The sequence below is a fragment of the Agrilus planipennis genome, unplaced genomic scaffold, assembly GCF_000699045.2.
Source record: "Agrilus planipennis isolate EAB-ADULT unplaced genomic scaffold, Apla_2.0 scaffold31, whole genome shotgun sequence".
NCBI lineage: Eukaryota > Metazoa > Arthropoda > Insecta > Coleoptera > Buprestidae > Agrilus > Agrilus planipennis.
In genome coordinates, this window is record NW_020439053.1 from 1,960,797 (window position 1) to 1,977,318 (window position 16,522).

Consider the following 16,522-nt stretch of genomic DNA (forward strand, 5'->3'; position numbering starts at 1 on the left):
TTAATTTAGACATTTATTGAGCAAAGTACACTTATGAGAGAGAAATTATAAAAGGGGGAGACAGTTTTCATTTTCCTAATTTTTGCGATATTTCATACATTATTAATTATTCCAGAGAACAAACATAATATATATATTATTAAAACTTTCTTTAATTCTCCATAATAGTAATAAACAATAACATGGTACCTACAAAAATTACATGTCCATAAAACAAGTGTTTTTTCGCACATCCAAGTGGGAATCAATTATTTTTATTTAATAGTGTATTTTAAATGGTATATCAAAATTAATGAAATGTTTTTGTTACTGTTAAAACTTTTGATAGGCACTGGTTTTTGCTTAAAACTAGTTAGAATTATAGTTGGTTTTACTGAAGTTATCTACAATTATAATTAACGTTCAAATACATTTTGTACTTATAATCTTTAAGAATATTTATGAAGACAGTATTTTAACGATATATGATAAATAAATTGTTAAAATTTAAATTTCCCGCTAAAAAGGAAAGGATATTCGGATGCACTTGTGTAGCGACCTCTTGTATAAACGTTAGGAAATTTACTTCCTCTTGAATGGCGGACTTCATGTTCGCTTTTGGTGTGTATAAAAAGTGAGTGATTTATTAACTTAGAAAAATGGTAAGTGTATTTATTTTTCGTTTAAAGTAACTTTGCATGATTTCTTTTCGGAATATTCTTGGAATAGAAAGTTAATATCTTTGCAATTTTTACTCCATACACGGTTAGGTGCCCACGTGTTTTGGTGCAGTATTTTTTACCTATTGCTAATATTGCTATTAAGAAGTTAGGATTGTATTAGCTTTGTAAAAGTTAACAGGACTACTATTATGTTTATTTTTAATAAACTTGTTTCCTAAATATTTTAGGCATTGTCTACAGCTCGCCCCCTTGTAAGTATTTACAATGAGAAAGGGGAAGAAGTTAAAGGAGAAACATTGTCTCTCCCTGTTGTATTCAAAGCTCCAATCAGGCCTGATGTAGTAAATTTTGTTCACCAACAGTTGTCAATGAACCATCGACAAGCATATTGCGTTAGTGACAAGGCAGGTTTGTAAATTGTTTTAATATTTTATTAAGTATTTTAGTTTAGAAAATGGGAGGTATTTATTTGTTCCTTTGATAACTATAAGGTTGTAAATAACACCCTGGTTGAAGTGTTTTTCCTAAAAATTCTTTATTCTGTTATTATCATCTGTAATATTTAAAAAAAAATGTAAGACCATTTGAGTATGTCAAGAAGTATTTTACTGAACTTTATTAATAGAATCACAAATGTGTGAATAGCTGTGGGACCAAACCAAATAGTTAAATACTGTTTGGGGCCCTCTAGTGAAAGTTATTATAGAAATGTGTTGAGTTTTATAATTATTGTGATGATTAAGCTTTTGGTCCGTGTTTCTGAATAATATTGATTATATTCTTCAAAAGCTCTGAGAGGTTGTAAAGGGGTAATTATATTAGAAAATTACAACCAAAGAGTTAATAATAATATGATTGTTAGGTCATCAAACATCTGCTGAATCATGGGGTACTGGTCGGGCTGTTGCCCGTATTCCTCGTGTTCGTGGTGGCGGTACCCACCGATCTGGTCAAGGTGCTTTTGGTAACATGTGTAGAGGTGGTCGTATGTTTGCACCAACAAAACAATGGAGACGTTGGCATCGGCGAGTAAATGTAAACCAGCGCCGTTATGCTCTTGCTTCTGCTATTGCTGCTAGTGGTGTGCCTGCACTTGTTATGAGCAAGGGGCACATTGTTGAACAAATACCTGAATTGCCACTAGTCGTCTCTGACAAAGTGCAAGAATTCACAAAGACTAAGCAAGCTGTAATCTTTTTGAGAAGAATTAAAGCATGGGGTGATATTCAAAAGGTAAGTGATGTGATTTTGTATTTTAAAAATTATTAAGTGATTGATATTTTAAGAATATTTTGCATTGCTAATAATTTAAATACACTGACATAAAAGTTGTTTTTATCTAGCAGGGGTGTTTCTGTATTTTGCTTTCCATTTTGATTCTTCAAAGTTTTTATTATAAATACTTATGATGATTTAAAACTCTTGGTCTGTGTTTCTGATATTTTTTATGACAGATATAGAATATTCTGAATTTTAAATTCAATAATTCAAGTACATGTTTTTGTGAGTTAAGTTTCTAAAGATGTTATTTTTGTAAAATTTAGGTGTACAAGTCTCAGCGGTTCCGTGCTGGTAAAGGAAAATTGCGAAATAGAAGGCGCATTCAACGTAAAGGGCCTCTTATTATTTATCATAAAGACCAGGGATTACGCCGTGCTTTCCGAAATATTCCCGGTATCGATTTGGTCAGTGTTGATAAGTTGAACCTTTTGAAACTTGCCCCCGGTGGCCATGTTGGTCGTTTCGTAATTTGGACTCAGTCTGCTTTTGAAAAGCTTGACAAAATTTTCGGAACGTGGAAGACACGTTCTCAAGAAAAAGCTGGTAATAAATCATTGCATAAGATATAATTTTGAGTTAATTGTATTATAATTAATGAAGTCTATTAGTTATACTACTTTTGATATGTATATCCTTTTTCGTTCTGTTTGCAGGTTACAACCTTCCTCAACCTAAGATGTCTAATAGTGATTTGTCTCGGCTTCTTAAAGCTGATGAAATTCGTAAAGTCCTACGTCCACCACAGTAAGTATTATAGAAATCCAAAGTCATGGTTGTGATGTATTAAAATGGTTAATTGAAGCGTATTACAAAAAGAGTAAAAAAGTAATTGTAACGAATACTATAATCCTTGGAATAATTATTTTACATTAAAATTATTGCATCTTACAATACAATAGGAGATAATTAATGATGAAATCTTTTTGAGCACTGGGTTATGATATCCAATGATTAGTCGTTGACATCTGATTATTTGAATTATTAAGTCTAATGGAATAAGTGTGTAAATTGGTTCACTAGTTTTTTTGTTTTTTTTTTAGAAAGAAGGTCATTCGTAGAGTTCGTCGCCTCAATCCTCTCAAAAACACGAAAGCTCTTCTGCGTCTTAACCCGTTCGCTGCTGTTTTGAAACGGCATGCTATTCTTACCACCAAGAAAGCCATTTTGCAAAAGCAAGAAGAGTTAGCGAAGAAGAAGGGTGTAAGTAACCATGACTTCTGTTAAACTTCAGTTTTTTATTTTCCTAACTTTATAATAAATGTCGTAAATTCCGTTTTTAAGTTGATAAATAAGTCGATACTTATAGTAAAGATTTTTCATTTCTTTTGTCATTAGCGTTCTAAAAATGAAGCTGTTTATGTATTATATATATATATATATATATTTTGCAGAAAACATTACCACCAACACATGCTGCAGTAAGAACGGCGAAATTATTAGCAGTGAGGAAAGCTGCAATTTTGAAAGCAAGAAGTGCTAAAGTGAAGAAACCAAAAGAAAAAAAAGAACCTGGTAAAAAAGCAAAGTCTGCAACAAAGTCCGCAGAAAAAGGCGTGAAGAAGCCTGTGGTAAAAAAGTCCTCAACTAAGTCCAAGAAGGAGAAGGATGCTACTAAGAAGCCCGCAAAAGCAGCGGAACCAGCGGCAAAAGCGAAATAAATAAAAATAAATGTATGTCACTGGTTTTGTTATTTCTGGTGGTAATAATAAAGAGTTTATAACAATTTTGATTATTTAAAATCACTAGTGGGAAGTAAACTTTGAGAAATGCAAGTTATTTTTTAGTATAAAAATTATCTTCTATCATAATGAATAAAAGAGTTCGATAACTTCTGGGTTTAATGATACCTAATTTTACATTAAAGAAGAATGAGTTTTTGACGTTTAACTAAGTGTTTTTGGAACGAAATTTCTTTTCGTACGTTACAGCGACAAGATGCTAACAAGTAAAAAATTAGCACTGCCAGATGAATCCCTTTTTATTCCCTAGTCTTTTTATCGAAATTTCTTTGCTTTCCTTAGGGATTCTTATGAGCAAAAAGAACGTTTAAACAAAAAAAAGATCATTTGGCGCTCAAACGAAAGACTACTTATTCACAAGTATTTAATTAAATCTTCAAAGTTCAACCGGCAGTAATTCATTTGGTACAGAAATTAAATTATAGATTAAATAAAAGTCCCCGTTTTCCTAAGCTACCTCTAAATTTGAGATAGCTATCAAGGTAGATTAGAAAGCTATAAGGTAGATTAGAGTCCTCTATAGTTTAAGCTGACATCTAGTGAATACGTCTAACAGAAGTAATTTTAAAAAGCTTCGCAAGCTAAAATGTGTAGCAACCTACAGTACTAAAATTGCCATTTCGAAATATTGTGAGTAGATGGCGCACTCGGTACGCATACGCTATATATTTGTCAGCCTAAGAAATTTCGTTCGTCACATCTTTTTACTTTTAAATCTTACCTAAAATTTATACACATATATTATTTACGATTAGTGGATACCGATTTTATGTTTAGCGGCAATTTTCAAATAATTAAATATTGTAAAAGGTAAAACAACTCAACAGCGCGGTATCTACACTTATTTATGGGATTTTTCTTTTGCAGAGTCAATATATTAAAAATATTTTTAATTCTTTATTTATTTTCGTTAGATTCAAACTTTCTAATTGCTTGTAAGGTTGTAATAAATACAACTGTTATAATTTAAAAAAGATCACTCCTGCTAAACAAATATGAACTTAAGAAAGGCAATTATTTCGATATTAAGACAGGCATTTTCTCCTATCATTACATATCTATTATTATCCTACCATTAGTTACTCAATCTCTTCTAGAACTCCGTTACAATATGGTTACAATAAAAGTTAAGAAAAAAGATAGGTACCTATAGAAAATTTATAAGAGTTTACAAGGTATTTAAAATAAAAGTGAAACCCACTTCAGTGCAATCGGGAATTACCTAAATTTTAAAATTATGTACTTTCAAACTGTAAAGTTTGTTTTTTATTTATTGCAACTAATTATACCCTCAAATAAAATATGTAAGGAAAGTAATATAGATGTGTAGAATTTAGGTATGAGGGGATAAAAATTTTCTAAAAAGTTTTTATTAATTGTATGGCTTTTACAATACACATATGTATGTTTAGTGACAACTTTTATAATGTGAATCATGAAAAGTTATTTCTTTTTTCTTGTATTCCAAAGCAAAAACAATTTATTAAGCGAATCACGGATTTTCCAAACATGAAAAGTTAAACTTTCTAAAAAGCTGTCATATCGAAGTTTCACCTGATCAAGTTTGATAACAGCAAAACAAAGCAAAAGAAAGTGAAAACTCTCCAACCAGTATCTAGGCATGTTGTTCGTAAAAGCATAACATTGCGATAGTTTATGTGTATTTTGTTCTAACAGTAAATAAAAATTAAATGTATTCTGTCTTATCGTGCCATCCCTAACTAATACGTATGTATATGAATTAAAACAAAAAAAACAGGAAATACAAAAATTTGTTCTTCTTACAAAAAATATACGTGGTTATTGGTTGGAGAATTTTCACTTTTGGGGCCATTCATAAATTACGTCACACATTAAGGGTGAGGGGAAAGGGTCACATGTATAAATATAAAATTCAATGTTAATAAAAGACATTAAAATGTTACCAGTTATATTAATATATGAGGTGGAGGGGGGGTCATAAAATATTGACCGAATGGAGCATAAACGGGGAGCTTTAAAAATCATGGAATTCGTGTGGTGTATTCTATTCATGTTTTCTCGAAATGGTTTTTACAAAACAATGCAAAAAAAAGCAAATTTCTTATTTTAAATTGTCAAAGTTACCTACAAAGCAAATATTTCTGTTAATCAAAACTTATTAGAACCACTAAAAATAACATCATCATCATCATCACCCACATCCCCTTTTCTCATGGGGTATTGCTGCGTATAATCAGCTGCAATGAAAGCAAAACAAACTTGAAAGTTTGTCGTCGATAATTTCAGTTTTGACTATATCTAGCGGGTACGTAGTTATGGAGGGGGTAAAGCTCTTCCGAAACTTAAATTCTAGCACTTTTCTATGAGAAACTCTTAAAATTTACCTAAAATATTTTAAGTGCGCCACTGCCCTAAAAAAGAAGCGGAAACGGAAGTTTAATGCTTTTAGGTGATTCTTTAATGTAGTGGTCGTGCGTCCTTTTCTAGAATATTTTGTTTTGCATTTAGCATCGCAAATATGAACAAAATAATCGCAAACGGAATTTCGTTTTGACTTCAAAATTGCACTTTTAACTTAAAATTTACACCACTGAGGAAGCACTATACAAAATAAATAAACGCTATAACTGTATTAGTATTTTCGAAATGAAATTATTAGGAGAATTGGTTAAGGGGGAGCTGAAAGTCCTAGACGTTTTTAGATTAAAGTAGGAAACTAATAAGGGAATAAAATTTGGAAAATATCAACTTACGAAATACTAGGATATAGATTTAGACCCTAAAGTATAGTAAAGTTATTTGCACAGGGACAATATTATAATTAAAATTTTGCCGGCTATAACGCTGCATTGACGCTTATACTTAATAAACATAAACGGCTGTTAATTAATACGTTCACAATGTTACAGAGGAGTCGTTGAAAGCTGGAGCAAGTACATACCTGCACAATATACAACTTTGCAACGAGCAATTCCATTTAAGTAAATTGTGTTTTGAAAACGGCTAAGTTCAGCCAACAGAAAAAAGAATAAATTTTTACGACTTGTTTTATTGTTCCGATATGTTGATTTTCAAAAAGATGAGAAATAAGTTTTTGTTAAGTTCCGATAAGCTTTTGAAGATACAGAAGCGGATGTGGAAATGTATGCGGAACTTCCGTAATTGTGGAAGCGGAAGGAGAGGTCTATTGCAACACTAGGATACATTTACTTTTGTTTTGTTTTTCGCTCTGTATCTTCGAAACAGAAACCCTTAAGTTTTGGCGTATGTTTAATAAACATCAAGTGGCTTCTTGATAACATTATTTATAATCCTCATGTAACAAATGTAATTATTAAACTGCGTAATGTTTTTGAGATATCTTATTTGATTTTTCACTATTAGGCCCCTCTAAAAAAGTTCGTGACTACGGTCATATATTCGTATAGTTTATAGTAAGAGGAAATACATTGTACCTCATTACGTACCTTATATGTTACCGTTTGTTTGATCCATATTTTATGTAGTTAGCTGGAAGTTACCCATTTGGAGAAGCTTTTTTATTAAAAGGGTTTTATCTGTTACTATGATAATTCCACATGAAATTAACAAAAATGTGCTGAAGTGTTACGAGGTTCCAGATTGTTGTGCAAAAAATACTAATCAAAAAATTCGAAGTTATGATTTTACAGAGTGGAATAAAAATATTCCAGACAGTTTAAAACTATTTTCTATCAAATGTATCGCTAAACATTGGCAAGGTAAGTGCAGAAACTTTTGTATACGTTATACTTTGTTGTATAATATTCAAAGAAATAATAGAAATATACAAGAATATTGTTATTCAATATTTGTACAGTAAGTGCAGAAAATACTCCATCTCGAACTATCGTTATTAATTAATAGTCCAGGAAAGGGAGGTTAGCAATTTTGACGATAGGTAGGGAATAGCCTAAGGATCAAAATCTATATTGTGCTAAAGGGAACGCTGGAAGTGGTTGCCACCCCATCTCGGAAGTGGAAGTTTTTTATTATAATTTGACCATAGACAGAAAAATTAATTTTAAGCAAAAAGTGTTCTATACTTTTTTTTTGTAAAATTAATACTTTTCGAGTCATTCGCGACCGAATGTATCTGTTTTTCATAGAAATGAAATGAAATGTTTTTAACTTGTTAAAAGTATGCATTTTATAAAAAAGATTGTAAAAGAAAACAAAGAAAATGTTTTTTTAATGAGTGCTGTAGGTAAAGGTTAGCTCTTGTTCGTCAAACGTTAAATTAGAGAGTTTCAAAGTCAAATAACGGGAAAACTATGCATTTTTCGAGAAAACATAGCATCTCTTTTCTTTTTTTAAAAAATCTTTAGCATAAGAAATGAACGTGTTATGATGAAAATAAAGTCGCTCTTTACCTTTTTCAGCGAAAAACGAAAAAATCAGTTCTTTTTATTTATGTATTATTAATACATTCTAGAAGTTTGAGCAGTTTAGAATACTTGATTTTGAAATAATTGAAAATAAAAGTGAAAAATGAACTTCTGCAATTTCGTAAAAAATGTCCTTTTCTTTAAAATAACTCCAAAACTGCTAGTGATACGTAAAAAATGCTTCAGTATCAAATTGTAGCTTTTTCAATTCCAAACATTTTGTTCACCATAAATTTTTTGTAGGACAAAAATTAAGTGTGATATAGTCGTTTAAAGTGTATTTGTATGTGAGCACAACCTTGCTTGAATTCTTTAAGTTCACCCTCTTTTAAAACTAAGAGTTTTAAATGGATTTAATGTAAATAGCCTTGTAGCTTTTGTAAAAACTTACAAATTTTACTTACCTTAAGCCTTACGAGGGTGGATTGATAAGTTTCCGGCCTAACCAAGAGATGACGCCACTAGGCCTACCTTGAGGTGACATTCTATAGTACCATCCTTGGATAGCTTGTAGCTATAGTTTCAGCCCGATCTCCTTGCTAGTGTAGGTTTGACAGCACGCTGAACAAGACGCCTCTGTGGTTTTCGTAAAAATGGAAAAGCAGGAAAATCGTGCTGTCATCAAATACTTTTATTTGAAGGGGTTAACGCCGAAGGAAATTAAAAAAGAGATGGACTCAACACTGGGGACATCCTCCCCGTCATATTCAACCGTTAAGCAGTGGGTTTCCGAGTTTAAAAAGGGTCGTGTGAGCACCTCTGATGGGCCTCGCTCAGGACGCCCCGTTGAGGTCACAACTCCAGATATGATCGAAAAAATTCATCAAATAGTGCTGGGAGACCGCAGATTGAAAGTGCGTGAGATAGCTGAGACCTGTAAGATGTCATATGAACGTGTGCAACATATTTTGCACCAACATTTGCATATGGAAAAGCTCTGTGCAAGATGGGTGCCGCGTTTGCTAACAGTCGACCAAAAATTGATTCGAAAAAACATTTCTACCGCAAATTTGTCATTGTATAAGCGTAATCCAAGCGAATTTTTGCGTCGATTCGTAACCGTTGACGAAACGTGGGTCCACCACTATACTCCTGAAACCAAAGAACAGTCTAAACAGTGGATTGGACCAGGGGAACCAACTCCAAAGAAGGCAAAAACAATTTTTTCGGCGAACAAGGTTATGGCTACTGTTTTTTGGGATGCAAGAGGTATTATATACATTGATTACCTTGCAAAGGGTAATACTATCACTGGTCAATACTACGCAGACTTATTGCAACGTTTGAGCCACGAGGTGAAAATTAAACGACCTCATCTGGCGAAGAAAAAAATCTTGTTTCATCACGATAACGCACCAGCGCACACGTCAATCGTTGCGACGGCTAAAATCAACGATCTAAAGTTTGAATTTATGCCGCACCCTCCTTACTCTCCAGACCTAGCCCCGAGTGACTATTTTCTGTTCCCTAATCTCAAAAAATGGCTTGGCGGTAAGAGATTTGCGGACAATGAAGAAGTAATCGAAGCTGTAAATGGTTATTTTGAGGAGCTTGACGAATCAGTCTATAGAGATGGCATTAATAGACTGGAACACCGCTATGAGAAATGTATCAGCCTTGGAGGAGATTATGTTGAGAAATAAAAAAAAAAATTTTTTAAAAACCTTGTTTTTCTTGGTCAGGCCGGAAACTTATCAATCCACCCTCGTATATATATAGATTTAAGGGCATTGGCAAAAAGCGGCAATTTTTACCCCTAAAAAATGAATGGCGCCCATCGGCATAATAAAGATTGTAAAGTGGAGGGTAAGTTGAGCGTAATCCCAAATTTTCATGCAAATTGATGCATTTTGAAGAAATTGCGAGATTTTGTTCTATTTTAAAAAGATTTACTTGATAATTATAGTCTCAATTAAACATAATCTATAATCACTGTTTATTGGTAAGTTTTCGATTTGTGAAGCATGTGAAGTTGATTTTAGCGCCTTCCTTGCTGTGGTGGTTAAACATATACGACGAATATTCAGATTAAGTATTAACAAGTGTTAACAATAACACCCAACCAATCTCTCCACGTAACCGCCGTTTTGTGGTACTTAGGGCATCTTTTTGATTTATTTGTTTATGTATGCAAACTTTGATTAGTTATTTTTAGAATATATGTTATCAATCAAAACTGCTCTTTTTTTTGTTATTTTTCACTTTTGAATACTTTTGTCGAACATGTTACGACCACTTTTAAGGTACGATTTCGGAGTCCAGGCGGTACTATTTAGGAGCTTTGTTTTCTAAATCGTACCGAATGTGGTGATTCTGGGGTTGTTTCATTGTTATGCTTCTTCAACATGTAGTATCCTCCTAAGTAGTTCTAATTAGATACTTTGTACTATTTTAATGTTTGTCTTCGCCATATATGTAACATTTAAATGTTATATAAGTATATATTAGTTCACTTCAACAGAAACACCTTTATTTTCTTTTCTAAGATCTCCCCATACAGTTGGATACCCTTTTATACAGCGATCGAAGTATACTACTAGATTATTTACCCATGGATATCCCTTTAAAGCTAGCTGTAATGAAACTACATGACGATTACTATTGGGAAAGAAAGTATAAAACCTTTTGGCCAAAAGAGCCTTATCCAAACAGAACCATGCCTGAATACTTTTTTTATAAATGCACCGAAAGTACGGAGTATGAATCGGAAAGTTCTTTAATTTCTAAATACCGAAAAATAGGGGAAGGTAGTGACGATAGAGATAGTTCAAATGGAAGCTATTCCGTTAGTACGGTGTCTTTTGAAAGTAGTAAAGAAAAATCTTGGAAACAATGCTTTATAGAACAATACCTTGAGGAAACATTGGAGAATTTAAAACCAGAGGAATATGATTTGGACATGGTAAGTACGCGAAGTTACAAAGCAAACAAATGTTCATCATCATAAGGTCATCAGTCCTAAGACTGGTTGGACACGTACCTCCACTCTTTCCTATCCTGAGCTAAACTTCGCATTTCCCTAAAACTAGAACAGTCCACATCCTTAACTATTTGCGAAGAGTAATCTAATGTAGGTCTACCTCTACCCCTCCTAACTCCTGTTTCTGCCTCTATATGGCTCTGACTAGACCTTCATGTCTGAGAAGGTGTCCTACCAATCTATCTCGCCTATTTTTTATTGACTTCCATAGAGTCCTCTGTTCTCCTATTCTTTCCAATACCTCTTCATTTCTAACCTTTTCTACCCACGATATCATCATCATCCGCCTATAACACCACATTTCGAACGCTTCTAACCTTTTCTTTTCCGCCGCTCCCACTGTCCATATTTCACACCCGTACAGCGCCGTGCTCCAAACATAAACCTTTTTCGAATTTCTAAATTAACCGTTCGCGAGCATAGAAGTGACTTCTTTTTATTAAAGGCGACACGACCCTGCGCTATCCTCTGCTTAATATCCCTACTACTCCTTCCATCCTCACTTATCTGACTTCCTAGGTATCTAAAATCAGTCACTTCTTCTAATTTTTCGTCTCCTATCTTTATATTCGCTCTTTCCCTACTTTTTCTTCCCTTGCATATCAGTATTTTAGTTTTACTTTTATTTAAACAAATGTTACAAAGTTAAAATAAGTAGAATAGCGTACCGTAATCCTAACAATATTATAAATTGTGTGTTTATCAAGAGTATAGAAAAGAACATGTGGTATCTTTTATCCAGAAAAAGGATACTGTTCCTGAGGGATACAAAATTCAGGTTTATTCAGGATGGATATCAATGCGAACGCAGTTGCGAGCAAATTCAATAAAACAAAAAGAATGTTGTGAGTCGATATATATATAGAGCATCCAAATAAAACTACCTGCAGTGATTCATAGTTAGTGTTTAACAAGGACCTTTTACAAAAAAACGTCTTATATCCTTACATTCTACATCGTCCTGTTAAAAAGATTTTTTAAAATTGAAAATTGATCAAAAAATAGTTTTCTACATAACTCGGTCAAATGATAAAAAAGGTCCCCAGTAATTTTTTTAAAATTATTAACACCTATGTACCTTCCGAATTATGGTTTTCTGAAAGGTGTCGTCTTACTTGCGAACGTTTCAGATGCGAACAACCACATTTTGGTGTTATTTGCGAACACTCGTATTAAGATCCAGGTGCTCTTAATAATTACAGGTCCATTTGCGAACAACTACATTTATTTCGATTGTATCTATTTAATAGAAATGAAACGATGTTCCGATAAACAACAATAATAACAATCATAATCACTAGGTAGGTGTTTATTTTTAATTACTATAATGAACCTATAATGAACTAGATAATAATAAATTATCAACCAGTAATAACATAATAACAAAAGGTGGTAGTAACCCTATTTACAGTTAGGTTTTTCAAAATATATAACATTAATCCTTGAGATTTTAAGAAGCGAAGTCAAGATTTGTTACCTTAACGGCTTAACGTTGCATTTTTCGAAAATGGAAATTATCGAATCAAGAAAAGGAAAGCCTTTCTTGGTCTACGATGGTTATCAATATCGAAAGTGTCGTGAAAGCAGCAATGGTGTTATCACTTGGTTATGTATTCAAGAGAAAAAACAACAGTGCAAAAGAATGTTAAAAAGCAAGTGTGATGGAATAATGTCAGTCACACCACATGCTTGTAAGCCGGTTATGGCTCTTATTGAAGTAAAGAAAGGATTGTTTTCGGCAAAAAACCGGGCACGGGAGGAAGATGTACCTATACCAAAAATATACTCCGAAGAGAGTAAACTATAATTTCTAGGTCAACCCAAGGCTACTTATTGCTGTTCGTACGTGGCACTAAATCTCATTTGTTCGCAAATGACACGTTCGCAAATAGCACTAACTCTTCTGAAAGGGGGTCCAATAAAATCTCATTTAAATTCGCGGCAGGTCAGTGAAAATCTACATCTTACTAAATCTCAATAATAGGGATGTCCAAGTTAAGAGAAAAACACGTCAAATAATTAACGATGCTCTTTAATTGGCTGATCTTTACAACACTATGGAATGTATAATAATATGTGCTGCATTTAGTTCTTTTTAAATACATTTTAAGGGGATTCTAAAATGACAGTGCGATAACATAATGATAATCTATGCACATTTCCAGAATAAAAAGGTACTAATTCACTTATTATGTTTTATGAGTTCAGATATTCCATTTACTTTTCCTTCCTCAAAATATGACTTGGAATGAAAATTACTGAATATCATCAGATTTTATACCTTTTCTTGTAGAGTTATTTTTATTTTCATTTTTCTATTAAATGTCCGATTTTTTAAACAGATAAAAGATTTGGTTGTAGTATGTCGACATTTTGTAACGACTATGTCATTAAAAGAACTTCAAGCACCGAAAAAATCTTCTGGAAACATTGATCACATTCCTCTGAACATAGTCACGTCTGGATTACCATTTTTAACAGAATTGTCGATTTGCTTTAAACAGGTAAATGAAAAATTGATTTTTTTGAAATTATTACCTAACTGGGAATATTTTTTTAATAGAAATATTTGCGTGAAAATTTTTCATGGAATGCATTCAAGGTGTCTCTACAAGATATTAAATTTTTGGGAAAAGGTCTGGAGCATTGCGACCTCTACAGTTTTAGGTAAAATAAGAAGACGCTCTTTATATCGAATGTACCCATACTACGTGATCCACCTCTTATAATTTTTTACCCCCTCTCCCTTCCTCGGTGACAACCCCTCATTTGGATATTACAAATGTTTCTTTTCTGATATATTTACGCTTTCATCAATTCAATATCGAAAGAATAGTTTCTTAATTTGTTTACCAAATTGTTAATTTCAAGTGCGCCTAAAATTTGACAACACATTTTCCTTTCTATGGTTACATTGCAGGTTCTTTAATTTTTAAAAATAGTTTTTAGCAGAGTAACGAAATGGTCTACAACCTGTGAGTACTAATGAGTCATTAGTTTTACTAGACAAGTCCGATTTTCTGTGTCAGTCCCTAACATGAAAGAAAATTGGTTTAGTAGTAAATATCAGCTTTTATCAAGTTTTAAGGATTTTTTCAATGACGACTGTTGATCAAAGGATTCTAAGTACTTTTTTTATAAAAACAGGATTTTAGCTATTTTGTAAGCAAAAATTTCATCGTAATTACTAATGGATTAAATTCAGTTTTTATGTCAGCCCAAAAATTTTATTCCGCTGTCCTCTTTAAAAACCCTCTATGTTTTTCATGTTTGTTATTTGATGTAAAAACTTTATTGAAAATTTTTGTTATAAACCTGAATAAAATATAAATAAACAAAAACTAAAATATTTGGATAAGAGGAGAATTTTTATCATGTTGTTTCTACTACCCCGAATTATTGAAAATATTAAATATGTACGCTCTAGTTAAGTTTATTACAAATTAGAATTTAAGCATAGGAACATTTATCCTTTTTGATATATATAAGTAACTATTAAAATAATTTTTGAAGCGAAGTAANATTTTTATCATGTTGTTTCTACTACCCCGAATTATTGAAAATATTAAATATGTACGCTCTAGTTAAGTTTATTACAAATTAGAATTTAAGCATAGGAACATTTATCCTTTTTGATATATATAAGTAACTATTAAAATAATTTTTGAAGCGAAGTAATTATACGAAACAAGTGATTTATGTATGTCAGTTGAATTCAATTTTTTAATTTTTAGAATACAAAATTCTGACATTGATTGCGTAAAAATAAAAATGCTCGTCGAGTCTCTTATGAAGAATAAAAATTTAAAAAGTCTGGATTTTTCGCACTGTGAAATAGCTGACGAAGGCGCATTAACTATATGTAAATTAATCAAGAAACATCCTACACTGAACAAGATTGTTTTAACGAATAACAATATTGGTATGTTATTGGTTACTAGATACTTTTAATCCATGAAATTTGTTTATTAAAATAAATAACAAAATGTCGCCTCCAAATTTTTCAGCCCGGACAAATGTCCAGGTTGCTCGATTCTGGAGGAGGCGCTACGACCAGCCTCGCGTCGCTGATTGTAAATATTGTGTAGATCACATGATAATAGACGATTCCTTTGCTGATACAAGCTCTTCTGATAATTTCGTTTGACAAACCTTGCTGTTGTATTTTAATGATAGCCCGCTTGAGTTTCATATTGAGGGGGCCTAAAATGACGAACCAAATTTCTCTGCTGTTTTGCCGCCCATGGTTCTAGGCCTTTTCTACCATGGTCCATAAAATTTATCATTTTCAGAATTTCTGTGGTTCAATGTTCCTTGGCAATGATCGAGTTGTAGCTGATCGCCGCCAATAGTTTCGATTAGACCGATCAATGTAACACAAAATCCTTTAATATTCTTTTTTTCTTAAGTGGACAGTATGATTCTTGAAATGCATACATAATTTTCGGATTATGACCTTTTGAATTTTTAACAGAGATACGGCGGATCTGTTCAATAATGGTCCAACAGCTCTCTAGAATCCCTTGCAAATGATTTGAAAACAATTCAAGTAAACTTCAAAGCATTTTACAAATACTTTACAAATACTGTTATATGCAAATGATTATTTGATTATACGTACAATGTTATTGAGCATAAATATATTGTTTTTTTCAAGAACAAACGAATAAATTACACTGTTCTTTGTGGTTATTTTAGGTCATTGTTATCCATCATGTTTCAGGTTACTGTGTTTTTGGGAAATCATAATTCATTGCTTCGGCAATTATTTATATTAGGTTACAAAACTGTTTAATTGTCCACAACACATGTTTCTCCGTACAATGGCTTCTTCAGGTGGATTTGGAATAGATTATGCTTAGGTATATATACATTAGTAGGAATCAAATATTAATAATAAGATATAAAAAAAAAAGTAGAGGTTGAGATTATACAAGGGAGAACAATTTGTATATATTTGATTATTCAGAAAAATACAATATTTAATTTACTGTTTTTATTATTAAACATTTTTTTAATTATTGCAAAGTTTCTGCTAGAGATGTATAATACAATAAACACATATAAAATGGCTTGGGTATGTTAGTAAAGAATAACGAATTTAATTAATAAATAATTCATTTATATTATGCGGTGACGGTTATTATTTTTTTTATTAGGGAATTGAGTTAAAAATATTTTTATATTTACCTAATAGTTTTCCAGAAAAAATCAATTTTTTAATTTCGCTTTGAATGGTATCTTTTAATATGGGTCATTCCATTAAAAAAAAAGTTATTCGTCTTGTAAGATTGTTAAAAGTTGGTTTCGATATCTCCGACTCTGAATAACCTACACATTTTGTCTATAGCAAAAAAGATACGGTAATTCATTCTAAAATTAACTGTCCAAACGGCAGGGTTTTAGCTCATATGGTTTAGATGCTGTAAAAGGCCATATTGATCTGTATTAAATGCACAATGTATTTAAAAG

At 32.1% G+C, this 16,522-nt stretch overlaps 2 protein-coding genes and 1 non-coding gene across 3 annotated transcripts in view; all 3 read left to right on the forward strand.

Moving 5' to 3' along the window:
* Positions 1-530: 530 nt before the first annotated feature.
* LOC108741120 (60S ribosomal protein L4) lies at positions 531-3,667 on the forward strand. The gene is made up of 7 exons (XM_018475774.1): positions 531-641; positions 890-1,070; positions 1,525-1,895; positions 2,207-2,486; positions 2,597-2,687; positions 2,984-3,143; positions 3,335-3,667. Exons 1-7 carry the CDS (start codon positions 639-641, stop codon positions 3,599-3,601), a joined length of 1,353 nt encoding a protein of 450 aa, XP_018331276.1. The 5' UTR covers positions 531-638; the 3' UTR covers positions 3,602-3,667.
* On the forward strand, positions 2,063-2,136 carry LOC112905157. The gene has a single exon (XR_003231598.1). It is a non-coding gene; the product is annotated as a small nucleolar RNA SNORD18 (small nucleolar RNA).
* A 3,562-nt stretch (positions 3,668-7,229) lies between the features above and the next one.
* LOC108741117 (dynein regulatory complex subunit 5-like) overlaps positions 7,230-16,522 on the forward strand; it is a gene marked incomplete at its 3' end in the record, with an annotated part of 10,286 nt that continues 993 nt past the window's right edge. The window contains exons 1-5 of the mRNA XM_018475766.1: positions 7,230-7,404; positions 10,557-10,972; positions 13,393-13,554; positions 13,614-13,717; positions 14,785-14,972. Coding sequence (XP_018331268.1) covers positions 7,230-7,404; positions 10,557-10,972; positions 13,393-13,554; positions 13,614-13,717; positions 14,785-14,972 — 1,045 coding nt within the window. The remainder of the gene's footprint in view (positions 7,405-10,556; positions 10,973-13,392; positions 13,555-13,613; positions 13,718-14,784; positions 14,973-16,522) is intronic.

What these genes read in the sequence shown, in the direction of transcription:
- LOC108741120 (XM_018475774.1), top strand. An exon ending in CATGGGGTGATATTCAAAAG is followed by an intron (nt 1,896 to 2,206) that starts GTAAGTGATGTG and finishes TGTAAAATTTAG; the next exon opens with GTGTACAAGTCTCAGCGGTT. An exon ending in AGTTAGCGAAGAAGAAGGGT is followed by an intron (nt 3,144 to 3,334) that starts GTAAGTAACCAT and finishes TATATTTTGCAG; the next exon opens with AAAACATTACCACCAACACA.